We start from the raw sequence: 13537 nt of genomic DNA, 5'->3' as shown, positions 1-13537 counted from the left end.
ATTACACCCACGAAATACTTTTAACAGTAGCATTAAAGTCCTGTAAAAAGTTACATGGGAACTTGTGAGCTCTTTCTTTCTTTTTATTTATTTATTTATTAATTTAAAAAAATTTAACAAACGAACTAAAACATTAACATGTGATCATTCCGTTCTACATATATAATCATTAATTCACAATATCATCACTTAGTTGTATAGTCATCATTTCTTGAAACATTTGCATCAATTCAGAAAAAGAAATAAAAAGACAATAGAAAAAGAAATAAAACGAAAACAGAAAAAAAAAAGTTATACATACCATGCCCCTTACCCCTCGCTTTCATTGATCACTAGCATTTCAAACTAAATCTATTTTAACATATGTTCCCCTGTTCTTTACTTTCATTCCATATGTTCTACTCGTCTGTTGACAAGGCAGATAAAAGGAGCATCAGACACAAGGTTTTCACAATCACACAGTTGTGAGCTCTTTCAAGCTGTAGACATCCACTCACCTGCTCATTCTGCCAAGCTTTTCAATCAGAGACCTGGGCCAGGGCCCTGAGCTGGCCAAGTGGAAGCGGAGGACTCTTTTCAAAGAGTCACAGTATTGTTTTAGTAGTCTCAGCTTCCAGAAGATTTCCATAACAAAAGGGCATGTCTTCAAATATCCTCGGCAGGCTGGATCCAGGCACCTAGGATCTTCTAGGAATTTCGGGAAAAAGGCCAAGGATACCTTAACATCCAAGGGTGCGAGTGTGCGAGAAGTGCCTGGAAATGACAGACTTCAAAAAATCCAATGACTACCAAGGCCAAGCTAGAGTGAAATCTTTTTCTGTGGAGAAAGAGCACTTTTTTCCCACAATGAATCCTTAAATTTCCTTTGTTCTATACTATACAAAATAGTGTGGACACTAATATCCAAAACGTGGACTACCGGGCATTTCCATATAGAAAAAATGAATATATTTTTTTTAATTCTGAAACTAGCTTTTAAAGTAATCTAGATATCTGAGAGAATAACTGAGTTCTGACTTTCAAAGTGGTTATACTTTCCTTTTTATTTCACACATTTCTTTCTCTTCCAGAAGAATAGGGCTAATGAAAAGTTAGTATTTCTTCTTGAAGAGTAAAATTTCAAAACCATGAACTCCTATAAGCTGATGCCATATTTGGAAAAGAACAAGGTCAAAAAAATAATCAAAAGCAAATTCCTCTGGGCAGGCAACGATGGCTCAGTGGCAGAATTCTCGCCTGCATTGCCAGAGACCTGAGTTCATTTCCTGGTGCCTGCCCATGTAATTTTTTTTTTAATTAATTAAAAAAAATTAACTAACAAAACATTTAGAAATCATTGTATTCTACATATACAATCAGTAATTCTTAATATCATCACATAGTCGCATATTCATCATTTCTTAGTACATTTGCATCGATCTAGAAAAAGAAATAAAAAGACAATAGGAAAAGAAATAAAACGATAATAGAGAGAAAAAAAAAAACTATACGTACCATACCCCTTACCCCTCGCCTTCACCTACCACTATTTCAAACTGAATTTATTTTAACCTCTGCTGCCCCTATTATTCATTTTTATTCCATATATTCTACTCTTCTATTGATATAGTAGCTAAAAGGAGCATCAGACATAAGGTTTTCACATTCACAGAGTTTCATTGTGAAAGCTATATCATTGTTCAATCATCATCAGGAAACATGGCCACTGGAACACAGCACTACATTTTCAGGTAATTCCCTCCAGCCTCTCCACTACATCTTGAACAACAAGGTGATATCTACTTAATGCGTAAGAATAACCTCCAGGAAAACCTCTCGACTCTGTTTGGAATCTCTTAGCCATTGACACTTTGCCTCATTTTACTCTTCCCCCTTTGGTCAAGAAGGTTCTCTCAGTCTCTTGATGTTAATTCTCAGCTCATTCTAGGGTTTTTCTGAGTCCTTTGATGCTGAGTCTCAGCTCATTCCAGGATCTTTGTCCCACGTTGCCAGGAAGGTTACGTTGCCAGGAAGGTTATGTTGCCAGAAGGTTACGTTGCCAGACCTTATGTTGCCAGGAAGGTCTCTGCATTGCCAGAGACCTGGGTTCATTTCCTGGTGCCTGCCCATGTAATTTAAAAAAAGCCAAATTCCTCACCAATTATGTGATTTGACAGTATACACTTTCATACACATTCATATCAGCTAAGCCAAAGCATTATAGAGATGAAAACTTTGATACTGTAGGGATTTTGTAGAGAATACATGTATCACACTTCTTGTTCACATTCCTGTTTGAATCCCTGTCTGAGCAAAATTAAAAGTTGATACAGAAGAAAAAAGACCTTTGAATATCCACTCCTGGTGATTAAAAGTTGATATAGAAGAAAAAAGACCTTTGAATATCCACTCCTGATGATCTATTAAGGAATCCTTGATTTGTGAGGGAAATGTAGCTAAATTAGCTCAAGAGACCTGGGCCAAGAGTAGATCGTACATTTCCTAAAAGTGTGTAAGGTGATGTTGTTATACTCCAAGTTAACACTGAGATTTTATTCTCTAAGGTTTTCTGTTGGTTACACCTAAGCTAGGTAAGGTCAGGTCACTCTCTATCACAAAATATAAATTCATTCAATCTCTCGATATATATTTACATATACATTTTTAAAAAAGATAAACTAACTTTTCATGCCAGAGGCAGAAGGCATGAGAAAATACCAACAGGTTCCAATTCTTATATGAACCAAATTATGAACCAAAATGTAAAGAATTCATAGCCCAAGTCTCAACTAAGTGGAAAAGTATTTTATGGACCACACTGAGCTAGATACTCAGAACTCTTGCCAGCTATAAGAACTCGGCATAATCTTTAAAGCAGAAGAAAGCATTTTACTAAATAAAGTGAATTTTTACTACAGACTTCATTGTAGCTATCATTTTCCACAGCTCTTATCTTAAACAGGCACCATGTTACTTTGACACTAAAGAGCCTTAGCAGACAGTTTAAAAGGCAAGGCAAAAAGAGCTCAGGCACAATTGAGTTACAAATTTGGAGTTGTGCTTTCTAGTTTGTGATTCTTAACATGCTAGTAAGTTATTTAGAAGCAAATCCAACAGATGGCTTACTGGGACTATAAAACTTGGTTCTCCTTAACAAACTTAAGTCCTTATACTTGGTGGGGTTCCTTGCCTCAAAAGAAGGATCAGCAGGACACAAGGATACTAAACCTACCTATGAAGTGAACACAAGGTATATATTAACAAGACTAGCAAGAGACAAAAATCCAAAAAAATAAGTGTGTCCAAAAGGAATGGGGAGAACTTAGTCATCACTCTATCATTCTATATCCCCATTTTGTGAAAATGACTGTTATTGGGGTAAAACTCCAAGTGGCACATGAACCCATTATTTGACCTACAGCTTATCTTGCCTTAAGCCAAATCAAAGAATATCAAATACTAAGAAGCTTCTACAGAAAGGCATATTTTGGAATAGAACTATAAAAAATATTTTGGTAGTGAGGCGCTAGAGTTTTTATAGAGAGAGTATAATATTTTTCTCACATTTCTATGAATATTAACAAGATTAGAGAAACAGCAGAGAAGAGAACATTTTAGCAAAGACAATGGTAGGAAACTGCAGACCGAATTTATTTTATAAGGAACTTAGAAAACATGAGCCAAATAATTGATATTGCATTAAAAAACAAATTAACAAATGTACATCATCCAAATTTTAAAAATTAAAGTGTCAGTGTGCCACCATAAAAGGTACTAACATAGTAATCCTTCATTTTAGAACAAAATACTAACAGTGGCTCATCACAAATAGATATACAAACATAAAGGTAATGCTAAAATGATGCAGAACTCTGAATCTCAAAGTGACCCAGTTGACTGAAAGGAGCACCAATTGTCACCAATGTGGGACTACCATATATTCTATCAAAGAAAAATAAACTACCCCACAGGGCGATACAAAATAAGCAAATAAATTAACTAGGGAGAAAAAAAAAGGAGCTCAAGATGCCTGGAATTTTAAAGTAAATGGTTTATTTGGTTCTGTTGTTACACGTGTTTTATCTGCTTTCTTCCACTAAGAAAATAGTGGTTATGTGAGGATCCAAGAATACTTCCCAGTTATGTTTTGAGTTTTTCAATAATGAAAACTTTCTATTTAAGAAATGATTGATATTCCCTGTCCCTCAAGGCATTTAATGTACTATAAAGAAAATGATTTAACATCTATATTATGCTTTAACATTTTCTTTTATAAAAATCCGAAGTCAAGAATACTCAAAGGATCATTGTATCTCTTATTTTAAGAAAAATATTTATTTAATTCCTGAAAAATCTCTTTTCAGGAACTGCAAACAACATGAAGTTCTAATACACCAGAAAAAAAGAATATTGGGTGATCCACTTATAACAATTTAAATTAAAATACTCAGAAATATTTCTGATGGTTCAAAACTACAACTTATGATTCCTTGTGAACTAATTTCACTGAGAAAAGTTGAAGTATAAGTCCAAAACTTGGGTAGGAATATGCTTAAAACTTTTATGCTTGAACATTTTTATGGAAGAAAATTCACAGCCCATTCAATAATCCTGAAGGAAAACCAGATTAAAAGTAGTTGGATATCTGTACATACTATATGTACAGATGTATAAACGAATACTTTCAGAAAAAAAAAGGAATTATGTTTATTATTTACAGGCTACAAATCACTTATTTTTAAGGAAGATTAAAAAAAGGAGTTGGTAACTGGGAGCAGAGTCAGGATGCAAAGGGAACCTAAAAGTAGTAAAAACTAAAATTTTTTGCAGTGTAAGGAAATGCAAAAACTCCTATACTAAAAATCTTTAATTGTACAAAAACCAAAGTAGTCCAACTACTGCCCATTTATGATGATAAAAATTGAAACAGAAGTTCTAAACCCATTTTGTAAAAATTCTATTATAACATTCTAATATCCAGTTCATATTGTGCCTCTGAGTCAAGTAAGATTTAAGGTCAAGTGGGGAAGGGGGACCAAAATCACACAGTTTACCTTTTCTTAGGAGATGATAACAAATTTCATTGTAAGAGGATAAGATGAATAGCCCCTTAGTAACTGTGTACTTTAACTTCAATGAAAAGTCCAAATATTTCAATTTTATAACCTCTGGTCTATTACCAAGATATTTAAAATACACTTACTGATATTTAAGTTTTACCTTAAAGGACATCATACTCTGAAAACAGGTCTGCTTTAAATATAGTTTGATAATTGTGGGGATACTTACAGGATGAAGATTTCTTTAACAAATACTGGTTTCTTGAATTTAAAAAATCAGCAAGACAAAATTTTAAAAATCTTAATTTACAGTACATTGTAAACTGCAGACAACAACTGATACATGTATTACAGACCAGCACAGATCAAAAGTTTTTTCCAGAGATTTATAAGACTTTGTATCTTCCTTTATTTGTTGGTTGGTATGAATTTTGCTGCAGTAGAGAAAAAAAAAGTTATATGGGTCAAAGAGCCATACTATAAGACACTTTAAAAAAAAAAGTATTGTGTTGAGGAATAAGGAACTATTCAAAACATAATCATTTATTTTTGTTCACTCAATTGCTCCCTCATAACTTTATGATTTGAACCTACATAATAGTGGTAGTATACACATAACCCCAAGGTTGTTTTCCTATCACTTCTTGATGAAATAGTCTTAAGCATTTTACTTATGATAATAAATGCATTTATTAAATTAAGATCAAGACTATCTAAAGGACAATCATCCTAATGTACATATTGTAGGTAGAGTTTACAAGCTTAAACTGGCACTGAACACACGGGGTTATGCCTATATCCTTTGGAAAGACAGTCTGTAAAGGGCTGCATTTTCCAAAATCAAATTAAGTCCTTACTAAGTTCAGAAAGATTCACAGTACAATGTGAGGGCAAAGATGAAGACCTACTAAAATTTTCATGCACTGCTGGTATGAGTTTAAATTGGTATAACTACTTTGGAAAACTGTTTAGCAACACCTACTTAAAGCTTAACTACACTTGGACTGTAACCAGCTTCTACCCCAAGGTATACATCCAAGAGAATAACAGACTAATGTGTATACCTAAGAGACATGGAAGACTGTTCACACCAGTGTTACTCCTAAAAAACAAATGGTAGAATAACCCCAGTGTCCAACTGATAAACAAATATGATATGTTCACACAATTAAATACTCTGTAGCCATGAAAATAAATGAATTACTATTAGATGCAAAAAAAACTGGCTCACTTGCCTCAAAGTAATATTAAGTGAAACAAACTAGATGCAAAAAAAAGCACACAGAATTCAATTACATTTGGAGGAGGTGCTTAATGACAATGGGGGCATGAGGGGAACTTGTAGAGTGGTAGAAATATTCTATATTTCTTTATCTAAATAATGATTACATTGCTCTGCTCACTTTTTGAAAATTCAATTGTTCTGGATGTTTATGATATGTTTATTCTTCTACATTATATGAAGTATAAATTTATATTATACTTCAATAATGCATTTATTAAAATGAAACAAATAACTCCTTGAGATTTTCACTCACCAGCCGGATCAGTTCTTCTTTTATAAGCCTGGTGATTTCTGCTTTTGCTTTCTGTACAGCCAGTTCATTGGCACCTAGAGGGTGGGTGGGAAGCATATTTATATTATTAGAATTACACTGGAGTAATACAAGTGTTGGCATGGATGTGGAGAAATTACAACCAGAAGAAAATCTGGGAGGAAAACAAATCACATGGCATATGAAACTTACTGTTGTTGTTGAAGCTCTTGTGCTATTTTAGAAAGAAGGAAAATGACACTCTCAATTGAATCTAAATGGGAGATGTTCTGCTACTTAAGTTAGGGCCAGACCGTTTAGACCATATTTATATGTAGCTACATAAATTTTTCAATTACATAGCTTCTTTAGGTAATAAATTGCATATGTTTATAAGCTGCCATGGAAAAGAAGCATTTCCTTTCAGTCATAAAACAAATTGTCTGCTTTTAACAAATTCTTCCCTTGTAAAGAGAATCACAAGACAGATTGTAGATATTACACAGCCTATTAGGAATATTAGTCCTTTCTGTTCTCCTTGCCTCTGCCTGGTAGGAGGCCTGCAGATGCTGAGCCAAATAGGCTCCTCAAGGAGCCAGATAGTAGGGTCCCTCCAATTAGAAAACTAGTTAAAGAAGTCACCATGCTCCTTTCACAATAACAAAACCTGTCAGCATTCAGTTCAGTTTGAGTGCAGTTTCAAAAATTATAAGGTCAATTAAAAAATGCCATAGTCTGTGACAGGCCTCAAAAACGTTATATCATTCTAATTAACAATCTACAGCTCTTATTCATCACCATTATGTCTTAAGAACACTATTAAGATTAATTTCCATAAGGCGATCTTTCTATTGGGAAAAAAAAAGAAACTGCTTTTATTATTATAAAAACTTTTTATTATATTATGTAAATCATATAAATATGCTTATATTATTATAAAAATATTATTTCTTAAGAACAAGCTTATATTATTATAAAAATGTTATTTCCTTAGAACAACTTCACAGTGGAGAGAAAGGACAGTTGAACCATTATGGGTGGAAAGAAAAGTCAGCAGTAACTGTGGACTACATACAATGGCAAATCTCACTTAACCTTCAATTTGTGGTATGGGAAACATCTTCTGATAAAGTTGTATGCAAACTGAACTTTGATACATCAAATTATATTTCAATTATATTATACTAAATAAGCATAACTATCATTAAATTAATGAATTAATTATTTAAAAGATCCATTTTTAAAGCAAATAATCGTGTCTGTGGTTTACTGTGGTTTACATTTTGAAAGGAGAGGCATTAGAAAATACTGGTTTTGCTTGAATGGTATCTATGATATTCAAGCAGAGAAAAAAAGGTGGACTCCTTGTATACCACAAGTTTTACAATTAGATTCTACCACATGTCACTATGTCCCCAACCTAATGGACACAGGATTAATGAAGATCTAAATATAGTAACAGAGATCTGTCCAAATCCAAGTACAGAAATAAAAGCAGTTTAATTATCTCTGTTTCAAGACCCAGGAGTTAGCGCCGCCATTTTACCATGTAATAAGGAGCAGCATCACATAATTCAGAAATAGCAAGTAGCTAGCAGACCGTGTCTTTCAGAATACATAAAAGGGTGCCACATAAAAACTTGACTTGAAATAAATACAAGTCCATTTCTAAAAGTCATAAACATGGATGCAAAAATGCAGTTTGTTTAGTTCTGAACCTACGGGCTCCATACACTATTTAAAAATATATATAATTTTGACTGATACAACAGTGATAAAGTGGCAATAAAACGGAAACAAAAACGTTGGACTTGAATTTTACCTTTGTCACAATTTGTCATTAATTCAAAAAGGCCAATAGTGAAAGTGGTTATCAGTGAAAATGGCAGAGTAAGGAACTCTAAAAACCCACCCCTCCTTAAAATCATCAAATAAAACTAGTCAAAATACCAAATCAATTTTATCAGAACTCCAGAAACTAATCAAAAGATACAACAACCACTTGAAATGCTTTTTAAGAAAAACAGTTGAAACTTAGGAACCAAGTTTTACAGCGTTTTAATTTACCCTGGCCTCATCCCAACTGCCAAGTTTGATGACAGCCTTGAAAATACAGCCCATGTTCCTTTATTCATAGTACCAGAGGGAATAGAACGGACCTTATACTCCAAGAACTATGGTTGTTTGTTTTCACATGCCAAGTGATTCCCTGAAGGACCAGTACAAAGAGCTCACATTTAATTCACCAAAATTGGGACTCTTCAAGGACTAAGGCAGCAACCCTGGGAATGTTTATCAGAAAAACTGAAAGGAAAATGTATTAGCCACTATCATGAGGAAAAGGAATAACAGTTGGGTCAGACAATAGGCAAAACAGAAAAACAGGAGAAGAAAGCCAGTGAAATAAAAAAGTTGGTAGAATCAGGGCTTTGAAAACCTCTCACATATTCCTGGGAATGTAGAAGGCCATGTGTCAGGTCTAAGAGTGGTCACATGCTCAAAAAAGCCCTGAGAAGGAATCAGATATTTGCACACTGTTTTTGATAGCGACATTGTGCATAACTGCCAAAAAAGAAGGAGGCAGCCCAAGTCTCCATTAACTGATGATGAATGGATAAACAAAATGTAGTATAAATATACAATGAAATATTAGCCGTAAAACAGAATTCAATAAGATAGATGAACCCTGAAGATATCATGTTGTGTGAAATAAGCCAGATACAAAGAACAAATATGATAGGAGCTTACCGAAATGAAATTAGAATAAGCAAATGCATGAAGTCAGAAACTAGAATTCAGGTTACTACCCAGGGTGGGTATAGGGAATGGGGAGTTCATGTTTATTCATTGGGACAGAATTTCTGTTTGGGGTGATGGAAAAATTTTGGCAATGGATGGTGGTAATGGTAATACACACCATGAATGTGCAATTAACAGCCCAGCATTATATATTTGAATATGGTTAAAGGAGGAAATTTTAGGTTTAATGTAGGTTACTAGAATAAAAATTTAAAAAACAAAACAAAACCACAAGACTGTACACTACAATGAAGCCTAATGTAATCAATGGGCTACAGTTAATAATAGTATGATTATAAAAATATTGTTTTATCAATTGTAACTAAGATACCACACTAATGCAAAGTTTTAGTAATAGGGAAAATTGTGTGCATGAGGGAGGGAGTATATGGGAATGCTGAATTTTCTACATGATTTTTTTGTAAACCTACAACATCTCTAATAAAAAATCTTTTTTTACAAAAAATGACCTGAGAAGGCTCCAAGCTCTTATCTATGGCTAAACATCAAGCTCTACATGGGGAGGAAGTGAAGAAAAAAGCAAAGTTGTAAACTGTGTGACTAAGAGTTGAAGGCATGCCCGATACATACATAGAGTATACTTATAAACACTGGGAAATTTTCCATTGCTCTTCTGGATGTTTGAGGAAATCTCTGAGGAATCACAAGTTGAACACAAAGCTAAAGGAAGAGATTTTCTGTGGCCAGACAGGACAAAGAATACAGACTTTCTGAAATTAATTCAGAAATGTCACTAAAAAATACAAAAACTACTTTTTAACAAACCCTAGTTGAGAGGGGAAAAGTTAATTTCCAGAACTGCCTCATTAAAATATTCAAAACAGCCAGATTGCAACAAAAATTTTAAAAGCATGTAAAGAAACAGGAAAGTATAACCATACAGGAGAAAAAAAACATTTAACAAAAACTATCCCAGAAGATACATAATGGACTTAACAGATAAAAACTTTAAATCGACGTTTAAAATATATTCAAAGAGCTAAAGGAGAGCAAGACAAAATATTAAAGGGAAAAAGAAGAATGATGTCTTACTAGATAATGAATACCAATAAAGAGACAAAGTATAAAAAGGAACCAAAATATAATTCTGATGTTGAAAAGTATAATTACTAAAATGAAAACTCCACTAGAAAGTTTCAAAAAAGACTGGAGCAGGAAGAATCACTGGATTTGAATATAGGTCAATTTGAGTACTCACCCTGAGAAAAAAAGAATTAGTAAAATTAACAAAGCATAAGACACCCATGGGACATCACTACGCGTATCAACATATGTATTATAGGAGTCCTGGAAGGAAAGACAAGAAACAAAAGCGTGGAAGAATATTTGAAGAAACACTGGCCAAAAAATTACTAAATTTGGAGTTTTGGTCAATCATGATGGCAGGGGAAGATGTTCTAGGATGCAGTTCTCCCAAAGAATCTTTGGACAACTAGCAAAAATGGATAGAGCCATCTTCCTCTAAACAATGGAAAACAGTTAAAGGGATGAGAAACTAGGTAAGGGCAGTTTCAAGAAAGCACAACTTTAAAAACTGTAGGAATGAGCCTTGAGGACATAATGCTGAGTGAAAAAAAACTGTAGGAATGAGCCTTGAGGACATAATGCTGAGTGAAATAAGCCAGACACAAAAGGATAGATGCTATATGATTCCACTTTGATGATCATAGTAAAAGTAAAATCAGAGGCTTATAATATAGAATATAGGGTACCTGGAGATACACAGAAGCTTGAGATTGAAAAGTCTGCTAATGATGTTGAACTTAATTGTAAGGGAATATACAGAAGTGAAGGTAGTTCACTAGTGGGTCTATAAGTAATATTACCATATTGAAGGTGAACATTATTGAAAGGGATTGTGTAGACTCAGGCGTCCCATCAATTAGTACTACAAATATAAACAAGTTTTTGCATGAACTCCTGCAAAGGTAGGAATCTTGTACAGAGTATGTAATTTTGGGGAATAGGGGCGAAATTGTTACCGCACGCAATGGGCTATGTTTAACAGTAAAACATCAACACTACCGCAGCAATACCAGTGGTACATAATAAGGAGAGGGACAAGACTTAAGGGGAAGTTTGGATTTTCTATCCGGTGAGGATGTGTTTTTGGCTATATTATATATTGTTACTCTTGGGAACAATGAAATTATCTAAAATTGAGAGTGCTGATGGACTGCTGACTCTAGACATTATACATGAGGCCCAGTAGATGGAGGTGGATGTTTGGTGAGGCAAAATAAGCCAGAAACAAAAGAGCAAATATTGTAGGGTATCATTTAGAAAATATAACAAAACCGGAGCCTAAATTGTAAGCTCTTATAGCAGTCACATTTAGACCAGAGTGGTAACTGTTATTTCTGGATTTTCAGGGGCTGTTTTATATACGTATAACTTGGTATTTAGAGATAAGAAGGAAGCCGATCGCGTCAGGACCAACTTAGAATACAGGGGTAAGGAAGACATTACCTGTATTTTAGAGCTTCACCTACTCTTTGAGACCAAAGGAAGAAAGTTTTATTATGTCCAGAACCTAAATTTTCTGTAGCACATAATCTAACTCAACCTGTCTGGATAGATCATTTAAACAATCAAAACACAGGGAGCTCAGAATAAGAATGAGCCTTTAATTCTGTATAGCTTAATGTAATGCCTGGACGCATCCCAGAGTAGGTTAAGCAGATAAAAAGCATTGGCAAAGTCCTTTGAGGGATGGAACTATTAAACTTTACCATTATAGAATCCCTGGATACTGTATCAAACATTAGAGACACCCAAATCAATAGGCCAAGACCTTAATCTTGAGGCTTGCGCTTGTGAAGTTTATGTATATAGCAGAGATTTATTTTAATCCTTATTATTGTTTTTTTACTCATCTGTCCATACCCTGGATAAAAGGAGCACCAGACACAAGGTTTTCACAATCACACAGGACAGTGTAAAAGCTATATATTTATAGTCTTCTACAAGAATCAAGGCTACTAGAAAATAGTTCAACAGCTTCAGGTACTTCTCTCTAGCCACTCCAATACACTATAAACGAAAAAGGGATATCTGTATAATATTTCAGAATAACCTCCAATATAACCTCTCAACATTGTTTGAAATCTCTCAGCCACTAAGATTTTATTTTGTCTCATTTCTCTCTTCCCCTTTTGGTATTTACATACTGAATTTCTTCTAAATAAAAATCGCAAATGATATATGAGTTTCTTTATAAGTGTTTCTTATTTTCAGTCCTCTCTAGAATTGCCCTTATTTTCTCTCTGCATCTATTACATCAACAACAACTCTGATCCAACTCAAGACTGAAAGAGAACCAACAGTACATACTCTCAATGGCCAAGTAAATTTTCCGCTCTCCTTCCTTGGGTTCTTTGCCAGGAGGGAAGTATGTTCCTCTGATTGTAATTGCAGCTTCAGAATATTCACTGATTCTTTGCAGAGCTTCCTTAGAGGTAACTTTCCACCTAGCAGTCTATGAAGGAAAAGGTAAAGAAAATTCACATCATAACAGGATAAAAATCTGGATGATGACAAAAAACAGCTTGGCTAAATCATATTATGGTCAATATTAAGATCACATCTAAGTTCACTTAGATCCTAATGTACTTAGAACATATTCACAAAAACAGAATTTGTGTTGTTGGTTCCCTCATTTAGAGAGAAATTAAAGTAGCTATTAAAATTTTGATGGATTTTTAAGGAAGGAATAGAAGCAAGAGTTTCTACGTCACAATAAAAACAAAATAAATCAGTTACTTGCCTGTGGGAAGTCATTGATCTCTAATTCTTCCTCATATCTCTTAAAAGATTCATTCTGTCCACCATCCTGTCTCTCCTCTTCTTGTTTCTCTAAAGGCACATAGTTGAGCTTGGCATTGATCTTTTCTGCAAGTTGCTCTGCAATGGTTTTTGCAGACACAGTGGGAGCCAGAATAGTGCCACCTCTGAGAATTGCATTGGTGGCCTGTTGCATCACATCCTGCAGTTAAAGAAAACCTACAGTCAAATCTCAAATGAGGACAGACCAGACCCCACTGCAAATTATCCCCTGAAATGTCACTAACTTTGTTAAAGAACAACAATAAAAAATAAGAACAAAATGCATCTTTCTAATGCAGACTCCTAATCCCTATGTGC

General features: G+C 34.2%; 1 protein-coding gene across 6 annotated transcripts in view; it reads right to left on the bottom strand.

Annotated features, from left to right (window-relative positions):
- Window positions 1-1576: 1576 nt before the first annotated feature.
- DDX46 (DEAD-box helicase 46) overlaps window positions 1577-13537 on the bottom strand; it is a 97854-nt gene continuing 85893 nt past the window's right edge. For 2 of the 6 annotated variants that reach the window (XM_077138493.1, XM_077138495.1), the window contains 4 exons: window positions 13161-13379; window positions 12728-12872; window positions 6578-6651; window positions 1577-5473 (listed from right to left, as the gene is read on the bottom strand). In XM_077138493.1, coding sequence (XP_076994608.1) covers window positions 5426-5473; window positions 6578-6651; window positions 12728-12872; window positions 13161-13379 — 486 coding nt within the window. In that variant the 3' untranslated portion in view covers window positions 1577-5425. The remainder of the gene's footprint in view (window positions 5474-6577; window positions 6652-12727; window positions 12873-13160; window positions 13380-13537) is intronic. The other 4 variants (XM_077138492.1, XM_077138491.1, XM_077138494.1 and 1 more) reach the window with 2 other exon arrangements.

This window comes from Tamandua tetradactyla, chromosome 20 (assembly GCF_023851605.1).
Source record: "Tamandua tetradactyla isolate mTamTet1 chromosome 20, mTamTet1.pri, whole genome shotgun sequence".
NCBI lineage: Eukaryota > Metazoa > Chordata > Mammalia > Pilosa > Myrmecophagidae > Tamandua > Tamandua tetradactyla.
Note: the sequence above shows the minus strand (reverse complement) of the source record. Positions and strands in the feature narration are given on the sequence as shown.